Genomic DNA, 12,102 nt, shown 5'->3' on the forward strand with positions numbered 1-12,102 from the left:
TGGCATTAAGAACGGTATCAAGAAAATATTGTAACTTGAAAAGTATACACACTATATGTGTCAGGTTTTCATCCTTTACATTGTATATGATATATGAAAAATTATGAGAATAATTTTGTTAAGATAGGAATGTGATTTTAGTTTTCTAACGAGATCATAGTTTTCATATAAGCTTTGAACCAGTAAGTAGCCACGCCCCGAGTGAGCTCAGAGATCGTGTCAGCACGATGGAACGCCCCATTTACCAAGAGTGCATAAAGGCTTGGAAGACAAATTAACATCAGACCAGAAAGACGTGGAGCGGTGGTCTACACGTCTGAAAATGGTTGGAACGTTGAACCTCAACACGAGGTGAAGAAGATCACCTCTCAGACTAGATCTGAACATTGCCAGGCTGCAGCTGTGCGTGTAAAGTGGCTCAAACTCTGACTAACCCCACGAGGTGGGAAGAAGAAAGCTCCCCTCTCAGACAATCACTGGTACATCTGAGTATCTGTTCTGAGAAAACATTCCAATACAAGCCAGCACAACTAAGAAGAAGGACATTGTGACCTCTTGTGGACAATCAGAGCCTTACACCCACAGGACAATCAGAGCCTTACAAGTGAGCTGAGCGAAGACCCAGCCAAAACCTCCTTTCCAAGAGGGCTTGGGTCAACAGAGATAGACGACGAACAAAGACATCCACACATAAATACATTCATGATTGCCCTAACACTACACAGCTGATTCAAATTATCAGAGCTTGTTGATTAGTTGATTATTTGAATCAGCTGTGTTGTGCTAGGGCAAAAACCAAAACATGCACCCCTTGGGGTCCTGAGGACCGAGTTTGCGAAACCCTAGGTTAAGGGTTAGGTTTAGGGTTAGGGGTTAGGGAAGCTAAACAATGGCTGGAACGACCTAGCGAACAGACGCGAACAGGCTGAGTCAATTCAGTGGCTAGCTTTGCACTTGGCTAGCTAACAGTAGCTGCTAGGGGTAAGTTATAACCTGCATTTGTGTTTTGTTTTTACATACTGGTAGCCAGAGTCGTTCAAGGGAATTCGGGACATGGGTGACTAGTTAACGTTAGCTTGGCTCTCTCTGTGTGTTCGTGCCGTGGGAGGGGTTTCTTCTTTGTCTGAAAGCAATGGCTAGCTAGTATGCTAACTATTCTAGCTAACTAACTGGCTGAATAAGTTGACGACGGACTCGCTCAAGCTGTCGGGACTAACCCACAACGTTAGACACGGACACGAATGATCTACTTGGCGTGTTGACACACTGGTGGTTTGTTGTGGCCGAGAATTGGTGCTAAACCGTGTTGTTGGATTCCGGCATGCTAGTTGGCTGTGGCGTCATATGACTAGGTGCCCTGGATGATTTTCACAGAAGAATACTGTACCAAATTAGCTAGCTGAATAAACTAAGTTAGTCTATTCCTAGAAAACATTGAACCGCTGTAGTTTACAACAATTATAGTTTCTGAGGTGGAAGTTGGGAGAGTTATTTTTGGGTGTTCAGTGAAACGTAAGTGAGGGAGGCCCCGCTCTCTCCTTTCCCAGATGTTTAGATCTCCTTTGCATTATTGTAGCCATTTTCTGTAGCCTGTCAACTATGCCTCTGTCTATCCCTGTTCTCTACTCTCCGCACAGGCCTTACAAACGCCTCACACCGCGTGGCTGCTGCCTCTCTAACCTGGTGGTCCCTGCACGCACCACCCACGTGGAGTTCCAGGTCTCAGGCAGCCTCTGGAACTGCCGTTCTGCTGCCAACAAGGCAGAGTTCATCTCAGCCTATGCTACCCTCCAGTCCCTCGACTTCTTGGCGCTGACGGAAACATGGATTACCACTGAAAACACTGCTACTCCTACTGCTCTCTCCTCGTCTGACCATGTGTTCTCGCATACCCCGAGAGCATCTGGTCAGCGGGGGGTGGTACACAGGAATCCTCATCTCTCCCAAGTGGACATTCTCTATTTTTCCCCTGACCCATCTGTCTATCTCCTCATTTGAATTCCATGCTGTCACAGTCACTAGCCCATTCAAGCTTAAAATCCTTGTCATTTATCGCCCTCCAGGTTCCCTTGGAGAGTTCATCAATGAGCTTGACGCCTTGATAAGTTCCTTTCCTGAGGATGGCTCACCCCTCACAGTTCTGGGTGACTTCAACCTCCCTACGTCTACCTTTGACTCATTTCTCTCTGCCTCCTTCTTTCCACTCCTCTCCTCTTTTGACCTCACCCTCTCACCGTCCCTCCCTACTCACAAGGCAGGCAATACGCTTGACCTCATCTTTACTAGATGCTGTTCTTCTACTAATCTCACTGCAACTCCCCTCCATGTCTCCGACCACTACTTTGTATCCTTTTCTCTCTCGCTCTCCTCCAACACTACTCACTCTGCCCCTACTCAGATGGTAATGCGCCGTCGCAACCTTCGCTCTCTCTCTCCCGCTACTCTCTCCTCTTCCATCCTATCATCTCTTCTGCTCAATCCATCTCCCTCCAATCTCCTGATTCTGCCTCCTCAACCCTCCTCTCCTCCCTTTCTGCATCCTTTGACTCTCTATGTCCCCTATCCTCCTGGCTGGCTCGGTCCTCCCCTCCTGCTCCGTGGCTTGATGACTCATTGCGAGCTCACAGAACAGGGCTCCGGGCAACCGAGCGGAAATGGCAGAAAACTAGACTCCCTGCGGACCTGGCATCTTTTCACTCCCTCCGCTCTACATTTTCTTCATCTGTTTCTGCTGCTAAAGCAGGCACTTGTCATCTCCCGTCTGGATTACTGCAACTCGCTGTTGGCTGGGCTCCCTGCCTGTGCCATTAAACCCCTACAACTCATCCAGAATGCCGCAGCCCGTCTGGTGTTCAACCTTCCCAAGTTCTCTCACGTCACCCCGCTCTTCCGCACACTCCACTGGCTTCCAGTTGAAGCACGCATCTGTTACAAGACCATGGTGCTTGCCTACGGAGCTGTGAGGGGAACGGCACCTCCGTACCTTCAGGCTCTGATCAGTCCCTACACCCAAACGAGGGCATTGCGTTCATCCACCTCTGGCCTGCTGGCCCCCCTACCTCTGCGGAAGCACAGTTCCTGCTCAGCCCAGTCAAAACTGTTCGCGGCTTTGGCACCCCAATGGTGGAACAAGCTCCCTAACGACGCCAGGACAGTGGAGTCACTCACCACCTTCCGGAGACACTTGAAACCCCACCTCTTTAAGGAATACCTGGGATAGGATAAAGTAATCCTTCTACCCCCCCAAAAAAAATTTTTTTATAAAAGATTGTAAAGTGGTTATCCCACTGGCTATAAGGTGAATGCACCAATTTGTAAGTTGCTCTGGATAAGAGTGTCTGCTAAATTATGTAAATGTAAAATGTAAATGTAATGATTTCTTACTCCAAACGGGCAGTTGTTCGTGAGCAAAGTATTATGATAACTTTGAGGGTAGTTTCCAAATGTATCAATGATAAGTGTCTCTTTCTCTTTGTCTCTCTCTCTCTCCCTCACTCTCTCTACCCCTCCCTCTTTTGGTAACCAAGCAGTCATGTTGTTGTTAGTCCGCTAGGGACTTTTTCTCATGTATTATGTGTGTATGTTATTCTGTGGTATTATTTAGTTAGCTAGTAAATAAATAATTAAGCCAATTTGTGTAGTGCTGAATCATAAGTAAAGCTGGGGTTCGTGCAGATCCAAGAAGTCTGCGACCGTTCAGAATGAGACAGATAAGAGGTAATGATTAATACGTTGACTGTTTTATACATATTGATAGGTAAAGACCTTTAGAGTTTAATTCGGTAGATGGTAACCCCAAATCCTAATGAGTTAATTGTTACATGATTAATTTAATCGAGTAACAATTAAACATATTTAGTTGATTCGATAAATAACAGCCATCATATTAATGAAAGTCACGTCACGACAAGGGAGATAGGTGCCGCTCTTGCATGCGGGAGGGGACGAGTGAGTGAGTGACACAGGTAGCAGGGAGGAGGGAGGGAGAGACTACAGACAGCAACCAACCAAGTCGACACGTGCTATAGTAGACTAATAATTTATGATCAAATATGATTACATAGTACCAGTCTTGACTGCATCAAACCAGGAGATGCTAGTTAAGCTAGCTAACATTAGCTAGCTAAGCTAATTGAGACTGCAGTGCATGCACTTTCTCATCCTACAGTTATGAATAACAACAACTCCATTAAAATATTAAGTGGCTGCCTACCTGTTGGCTCTTGGTCATTGTAGCCTAACTTTTAATTCCATCATTTTAATTCCATCTTCCATTGATTAGATATCTCCTAACTTTTACCACAATCTGAAGATATTTGACTGTAGCCTATTACTGCTGTGATGACTTATGACTGGTCAACAACAACAACAAGCTTCACGTGCTCTTGTGAAAAATCCCACCCAGACCTGTGACATTTTTTAGAATTCTGGATCCGGATCCACTCGGGTCCCTGATCGGGTCTCGGGTATTCGGGTATAGGTGGATCCGTGAAGACCTCTATTTCCAACTACATTTTATTTAATCTCATCTGATAGGCAGAGATCAAAACATACCCTAGATATGACATGACAGCTAAGAGTTAATGGGCCAGATCATTGGCAGGATAACAACATTCCTTTCACAAAACTAGGAAGGATCAATGGCCTGACTTAAACTTTTTCTTGGCTTTGTAGACCATGCAGAGGTTATGAACTTTCAAGTCTTTATCAATGGGTTGGAAGGATTCTGATCTTTTTCTCTCTCTCTCTTCTGTTTTGATTGTACTTAGTTTCATTGGCACCGACCCCCCAACACCGTGCCCCGCCCCATAGCATACACATGACTGGAGCTAAGAAAAGCATGGCAAGAATTTGGCCAAGAAGACAGATCTGCAAAAATGCATAGATAGCAACTGGCTGTATGAATATGATAATAAGCTAAGACGATAACACATCTTGTCTGTGTATTTGAGGAACGTAGTAGAATCATGTGCATGCATAATGGAATGTAGGAGAATAACTGTATTTTCTCACACACTAACATTTTGTTACACCATCTTTTCCATTTACAATAAGGTTAGGCCTATATCATATAACAGCAATCATTCTACCCCCCTAAAAAAAAAGAGGAAAAAAAGAGTGGTTGTCCCACTGGCTATCCTAAGTTGAATGCACCTATTTGTAAGTCGCTCTGGATAAGAGCGTCTGCTAAATGACTTAAATGTAAATGTAAAATGTTTAGATCAATAACAGAGTAATAAGCGCTTAGGTGCAATGACACTAAACTATTACATGAGATGTGTTATGCAAATGAAGCAATGTATACATTGTTGTGCGTGACCATCTTCTTAGCAGGTAAAATACAAAAAAATGTAGGTAAGCTATGTTACAATGTTGCATATGCCCCACAGGGTGTGAGCCTTTTAAAGTTGAATGTGAACCTCAACATTTCAACTTTATTTTCTTCAGATAGGCTTATGAACTTTTCAACAATAGAATACTTTTACAACATGACACTGCAACATGACAGGTAGATGTAGGCAAATGTAGAGAAACGTTCATTCTACATCTAAAAAATGACAAAGTTCAGAAGAAATATCAGTTGACTGTAATGCCTTGATTATTGTGCACAATGCATGGAACCATAAGTGTATTATTAGACTATGCCAGCCTGGTCTCATAGACTAGATGTAACATAGTAAACAGGTATGTTACATTTGGTATGGTTACATAAGACAGAAGGTTACTTAAGGCAAAAACTAAAGGAGGGTGGTTGCATGTTCCAATCTCATACATTTTACATTTTTGTCATTTAGCAGACACTCTTATCCAGAGCGACTTACAGTTAGTGAGTGCATACATTTTCATACTGGCCCCCCGTGGGAAACGAACCCACAACCCTGGCGTTGCAAGCGCCATGCTCTACCAACTGAGCTACATAACGTACAACTTTAGCATTATTGCTAATTAGCAACTTTGCAAGTACTTACTACTTTTTAGCTACTTTGCAACTACATGTTAACTAACCCTTACCCTAATCCTAACCTTAACCTTAGCCCTAACCTTAACCCCTAACCCTAATCCCTAACCCTAACCCCTAGCCTACCTAACGTTAGCGTTAGCCACCTAGCTAACGTTAGCCACAACAAATTGGAATTCATAACATTTCATACGAATTACTCGTAACACACTGTATTATACGAATTGTAATTCGTAACATATCATACAAAAGTAATGATGGACATCCACAAATTAATGCATACCATAACAAACGTAACATATCATACTAATTTGAGTATATCGGATTTTCTACTATATTACATCTACCCCTGAGTCCAGGTTGGCTATGCATAATGTCTAACTTTATCTAGATTGGGTAATAATGTATAGAAACCCAGCGCGTGCTTTCCTTAGAATTGATCATTACTTTCCAAGTCAATATATTGCTCGTGTCGTGTGCAGTGAATGCCATGCGAGTTTATAGCTTACCTTTCATGCAAAGGATGCCAATTGAGATGAAGGTAGCCACCGGTGGCTTTCTGGTGTTGGTAACCTTAGAGTTTTTATTGCCTTCGCGCCTTTGTCTGTCATTCTTCCTAGATAGTTCCATGATTGTAGTCTACTCGTTATAATCTCTCCCCTCCCCGGTGTCGAGCCAGCAGTGGGAGACCGTAGCGATGAAAGGAAAACAGGGAACTCCGCACGTCAACGCCTAAAAGAGCAAAACCTGTGCCGGTATGACAACCTACTTCAACCACCTCTCCGGGAATACGAAGAGGGAAGGCAACCACGTTAAAAGGGCACTGTTTAGATAGGACAGAAGAGTTAGATGAATTTGGAAAACAAGTTTGCCATAAACAAGTTTGCCATATATCCCATGTTCTTCTTGTAGCCTGTAATTAAAATATAGATTGGGAATATTAGTCTAGTATTTTCACAATGTTCATGTTGCTGTCGTTCTCACTCCACCTTTCCCTCTCCACCTTTCCCTTATAAGACATTCTGCGCTCTCACAGTGCCGCCGCATCCGGTACCTAGGCTGGTAATCGTATTCTTGGTATAAAGAATACAATGCTGCGACCCTCTGGTTGAAAGTAGAGGCAGCAGAGATTTGTTCAATGTGTATTTAAAAACGGACTATCATGGAAACCCTATAACTCTTCTGCATATTAGGCCTATTCAAAATAACCTAAGAGAATGGGTAATTGTATAGATATGTTACCTTCATGCATCCTTGAATTTGGCCATCAAAGGGCCAAGTTGACACTGACAGCCTGTCCACTCTTGGACACTTCTGTAGTAGGCCTAACACTGTCATTACTAGCCTACAAGCTAGTAAAAGCATAAGAATATAATCATCTTGATTGGCATGAACCTCATGAATAGACCTCGTGATTTGTTAAAAGCAGAAGTTAAAGGTAGCCTCAAAATGCCTTGCGATACCTTGCTCAGGCAACATGACCTGCTTTTAAAGGCAATCATGTCCAATGAATACAAAGAAACTCAAGGTCACTTTCGTAACCCCAGTTCTATGATAATATGAGTGAGATAGTTTCAAGTTTCCATTTTTTATGTCACATGTACAAGTACAGTGAAATGCCTTTCTTGCCAACTCAAAACCCAACAATGCAATAATTTTATGGGATAAGCGCAACGAATCGCTGAGTGTGAGTAACCAATCACACAGCGTCTGTCCAAGACAGACAGGTCGAGTGGCGAATAGGCTGAGCCACTCACCCACCCACTGGTCATTTGCAAAAACATGTCTCTCTTCCTTGCGCTCTGCGAGGAGGGAAATGTGGGATACATCTCACTCATATTAACATAGAACCGGGGTTACGAAAGTAACCTTAAGTTCTATTTCAATTACTTGTTTCGATGTATCACTTATGGGATATGGACAACTCCCGTATCGCAGACATGCTCTCCCAAAGCCAGGATAGTCTTCCAACAGTGCCATCCCTCAGAGGCTCCGACACTGAGGACAGTATGCGCCAATGAATGTGCAGTGACATCCAGTCAGCAAAAACCTCATAGTATGAGGGGTAGCCCAACATCCCACTTAACAAATCTCTTGTGAGGAAAAATGCCTTTGTACAGTGCCCAAGAGGTAGCCAAACCTCTGGTGGAATGAGCCCTCAGGCCCTCCGGGGGTTTCACCCTTGCTGTTATAAGCCAATATCGTGATAGTTGTTGACGAGAGAGGGGCCCACCCTTGCAGGTGGGGGCCCAAGAAAAGAAGAGTTGGTCACTCTTGCGTAAAGCTCTCGTTTTATCCAAGTAAATGCGCTGGGTTGGAAAGCCATAAGCTCTAAGGTGAGTTATCATCTATATTATTCGTAGCCTTCTATTTACCACCACAAACCGATGCTGGCACTAAGACCGCACTCAACGAGCTGTATAAGGCCATAAGCAAACAAGAAAATGCTCATCCAGAAGCGGTGCTCCTAGTGGCCGGGGACTTTAATGCAGGCAAACTTAAATACGTTTTACTAGCACAGACTGGAATACGTTCCGGGATTCATCCAATGGCATTGAGGAGTATACCACCTCAGTCATCGACTTCATCAATAAGTGCATCGACGACGTCATCCCCACATTGACCGTACGTACATATCCCAACCAGAAGCCATGGATTACACGCAACATCCGCACCGAGATAAAGGCTAGAGCTGCCGCTTTCAAGGAGCGGGACACTAATCCGGACGCTTATAAGAAATCCCGCTATGCCCTCAGACGAACCATCAAACAGGCAAGCGTCTATACAGGATTAAGATTGAATCCTACTACACCGGCTCTGACTCTCGTCGGATGTTGCAGGGCTTGAAAACTATTACGGACTACAAAGGGAAACCAACTGGCAAGTTTCAAGCAGACCACCATAGTCCAGGGTCACACCACTTCTCAAAAACGCGCAACTGGGCCATACGCACTACCCTCTGTAGCGCCTTACGGTCAGATGCCGAGCAGTTGCCATACCAGGCGGTGATGCAACCGGTCAGGATGCTCTCGATGTTGCAGCTGTATAACTTTTTGAGGATCTGGGGACCCATGCCAAATCTTTTCAGTCTCCTGATTGGGAAAAGGTGTTGTTGTGCCCTCTTCACGACTGTTTTGCTGTGTTTGGACCATGATAGTTCGTTGGTGAGTGTGCAAAGCTGTCATCAAGGCAAAGGGTGGCTACTTTGAAGAATCTCAAATATAAAATATATTTTGATTTGTTCAACACTTTTTTGGTTACTACATGAATCCATACGTGTTATTTCATAGTTTTGATGTCTTCACTATTATTCTACAATGTAGAAAATGGTAAAAATATAGAAAAACCCTTGAATGAGTACGTGTGTCCAAACCTTTGACTGTACTGTGTATATATTTTTTTGGCTAAAGAGGTGGGGCTCAAAACATGCCCTGAATGACGGGTCGCCACTGATAAGGGCAATAAGTGAAGCGGTTTCAAAAGGAGAGTGGTTTCATTTCCACACTTTCCAGCGGCTCAAAAGGCTGCTGTGAGGTAGCCTCAAGCACAATAGACAAGTCCCAGGACAAGCTAAGGCTTGGAGACTGGACGTAAGCGACATACAGTAAGTAAGCTGAGATAGCGGCTAAATAGACCTTTACAGTGGAGAAAGCCTTCCCTCTTTCCAAAAACGTGCATAGAACCTCAGGTACAGAGCATTGGTAAGGATGATCTGCCTTAGGTCACACCACTTCACAAAAACAGTAGGCGCGTGAAAGGTACTCAGGATAGCGTAAAAGACTGTGTGGTAAGGACGTCGCATACGGATTCAGCCTCTCAGGGGCCAGGCCCAGAAGGCCATAGTTTCCGGGTGAGGGTGTAAAATATTTTCATTAGCTAGGGTCATCAGATCCCTGGGTAACGGTGGCTGTCAGGGCTCCTTGGAAAGCAGGAGAGTGATCTCCACTACTCAGAGTTTCCCTGGCCATAGAGGGGCTACAAGGATGAGGGATAGGCCTTGTTCCCTCACCCTAGAGTGGGGAGTATAGGCATAGAGGAGGAAAAGCGTAGAGCAGCACCCTTGGTTAAGAGTGTGCCAGCATATCTATCCCTAGTGGTGCGTCTCCTGCTAGCACAAAGAGCAGCGGGTACTGTGTGTCTTTGTGAGATGCAAAGAGTTCTGCTAAGATGGCTGGACTGTGTCTCTCCCAGATATGGTTCACAACTTGGGGATAGAGTCTTCTGGTTCACCACTTGGGGATAGAGTCTCCAATCCCATATAGGGGATTCCCTCTGGTCAACAAGTCTGTTCCTATATTCAGTACGCCTGGGTCATGAGTCGCGTGTAGTGAGAGTAGGTGTGCTCTGCTCCACAGAATAATCTTGACAGCTAGTCTGTGTAGACGAAGAGATTCAGTGCCACCCTGGTGGTTGATGTATTCCACCACATTCGTGTTGTGTGTCCTGACCAGGATGGGACAATTCTGAAAGGATGGGCAGAAATTCTGAGCCACACCTGAAATTCGACATCAGGACAGATTTTTCTCTGCAACCCCACCCGTATAGAATTGTTCCAAGAGACGATCCGTGACCCGCCAAATAACATCAATTTATTTAATTGTTTTTTATGTCTCCAGAGTAGTAGGCTATTATTCCTCTCCCGGAATTAATTAATTTGTCTGCATGTCTATTCAACATTTGGATAAAAGGAAACCATGCCATGAATTAAGAACAATATTTTATTCCATTTTATTCTTACAATGAGATGCGGCACAATGACAACTCTCTAATCGCTCTGAAAAAAAAGGGCCTTCTAATTAACCTTCATACCTAATGAAAGACTATAGCCGACATAACAAAACAAGACCTTCACATTCAATATTAATTAGATAATCAAAGTTGAATTTTAATTTAATTAAACAATTCCCAGAATCGAATCGAAAGGCTGCAAAAATAAATTTATTTAGTTGGCTTAAGACTAGGCTACAATTGTTTTTAACCAGCGTACCGGTTTAAACGTGATATGGCCTGCGTATGGTCTAAATGAACAAAATATTGAATTAACGTAATAATCAACTGATAATAAACTGAATTAGCCTATCGTAAACAAATACCTGCTTGCACTTTTTGCTGGCTGTGTATCCATCTACCAGGTTGTTGTCCTTGTCCACAATGACTCCAAAATCCTTCCAAACCAAACCGTGGATTTCACTCTGCAGCACCTGTTTCCACAATGGTGTATTTCATAACCTTTCTTTGTATTTTTCCGGTTAGGCCTACATTAGCCATTTCGCGTGAGATAGGCTAGCCAGGGAAGTACACTTGGCAACGTATTCTAACATGGGGGGATGAAACATAAGTTTGCTGATTTTTTTGCGGGTCAACCGCGGGGAACAGTGGGTTTCCGACCGGATGCAGGACTCTAGCTCGAGGTAGTTTATATAAGCGAGGCGGCGCTGTGGGGACCACAATCCATTAACTGCTCTTCTCTCTTAGACTGCGCCCCATCCTGGGGACGTACCCTTAGGTCGAACGCCCCTTCTTCCCTCCAGAGGAGCCAACTGGGCATGACTTCCCCCACCGTCGGCCTCTGTCCTGAGACTTGGACTGTGGGTTTGCAGCCTGCTGTGTCGCTGGTCACTCAGTTTGCACTGGCAACAACAAACTGCCCTCTCCCTACTGTGGAGCTTTAGCTATGCAAGAGAGCTCAGCTAGTGGTGTGCTAGCTGAGGTAGGCCACGTGACAGTTTTGCCTAGCCTAGGTTAGCAGTGGTACAGCTAGCCTTGCCGCGTTAGCTAGCCTGTTTTCGGCAGTCTCGTGGACCGGATCACCGCATGGTGGGACTGGTTCAGTTAGTAGGCACAAAGCAACTTACTGCTAGGTGAACTAAATAGAGAGCTAAGCTAGCAATCGCTAGACGGTGGTTATCTAGCTAGCGTTCGCCTTGAGGGCTAGTAGCATAGCTTAAGCTAGCATGTGCTGGTAATCGATAAAATCGTACAAAACTTTCAGGACTCATTTGAGAGCTGCCTGATCATGTTTGTTTCCCATGGGGTGCTATTTAATAATAACTCCGGTAGAAAAATATTGCTAACCAGGTTATGCGTGTGCAAGTCGACACTTAGCTGTGAGGCTTTTGTGTTAGCTAGCTAGTGTTCACCCA

The 12,102-nt window shown here is 44.4% G+C and overlaps 1 protein-coding gene across 1 annotated transcript in view; it reads right to left on the reverse strand.

Annotated features, from left to right (window-relative positions):
• LOC121568314 (inactive tyrosine-protein kinase 7-like) overlaps positions 1 to 6,940 on the reverse strand; it is a 253,432-nt gene extending 246,492 nt beyond the window's left edge. Inside the window, exon 1 of the mRNA XM_041878871.2 lies at positions 6,469 to 6,940. Coding sequence (XP_041734805.1) covers positions 6,469 to 6,589 — 121 coding nt within the window. The 5' untranslated portion in view covers positions 6,590 to 6,940. The remainder of the gene's footprint in view (positions 1 to 6,468) is intronic.
• Between the last annotated feature and the right edge of the window lie 5,162 nt (positions 6,941 to 12,102).

This window comes from Coregonus clupeaformis, chromosome 1 (assembly GCF_020615455.1).
Source record: "Coregonus clupeaformis isolate EN_2021a chromosome 1, ASM2061545v1, whole genome shotgun sequence".
NCBI lineage: Eukaryota > Metazoa > Chordata > Actinopteri > Salmoniformes > Salmonidae > Coregonus > Coregonus clupeaformis.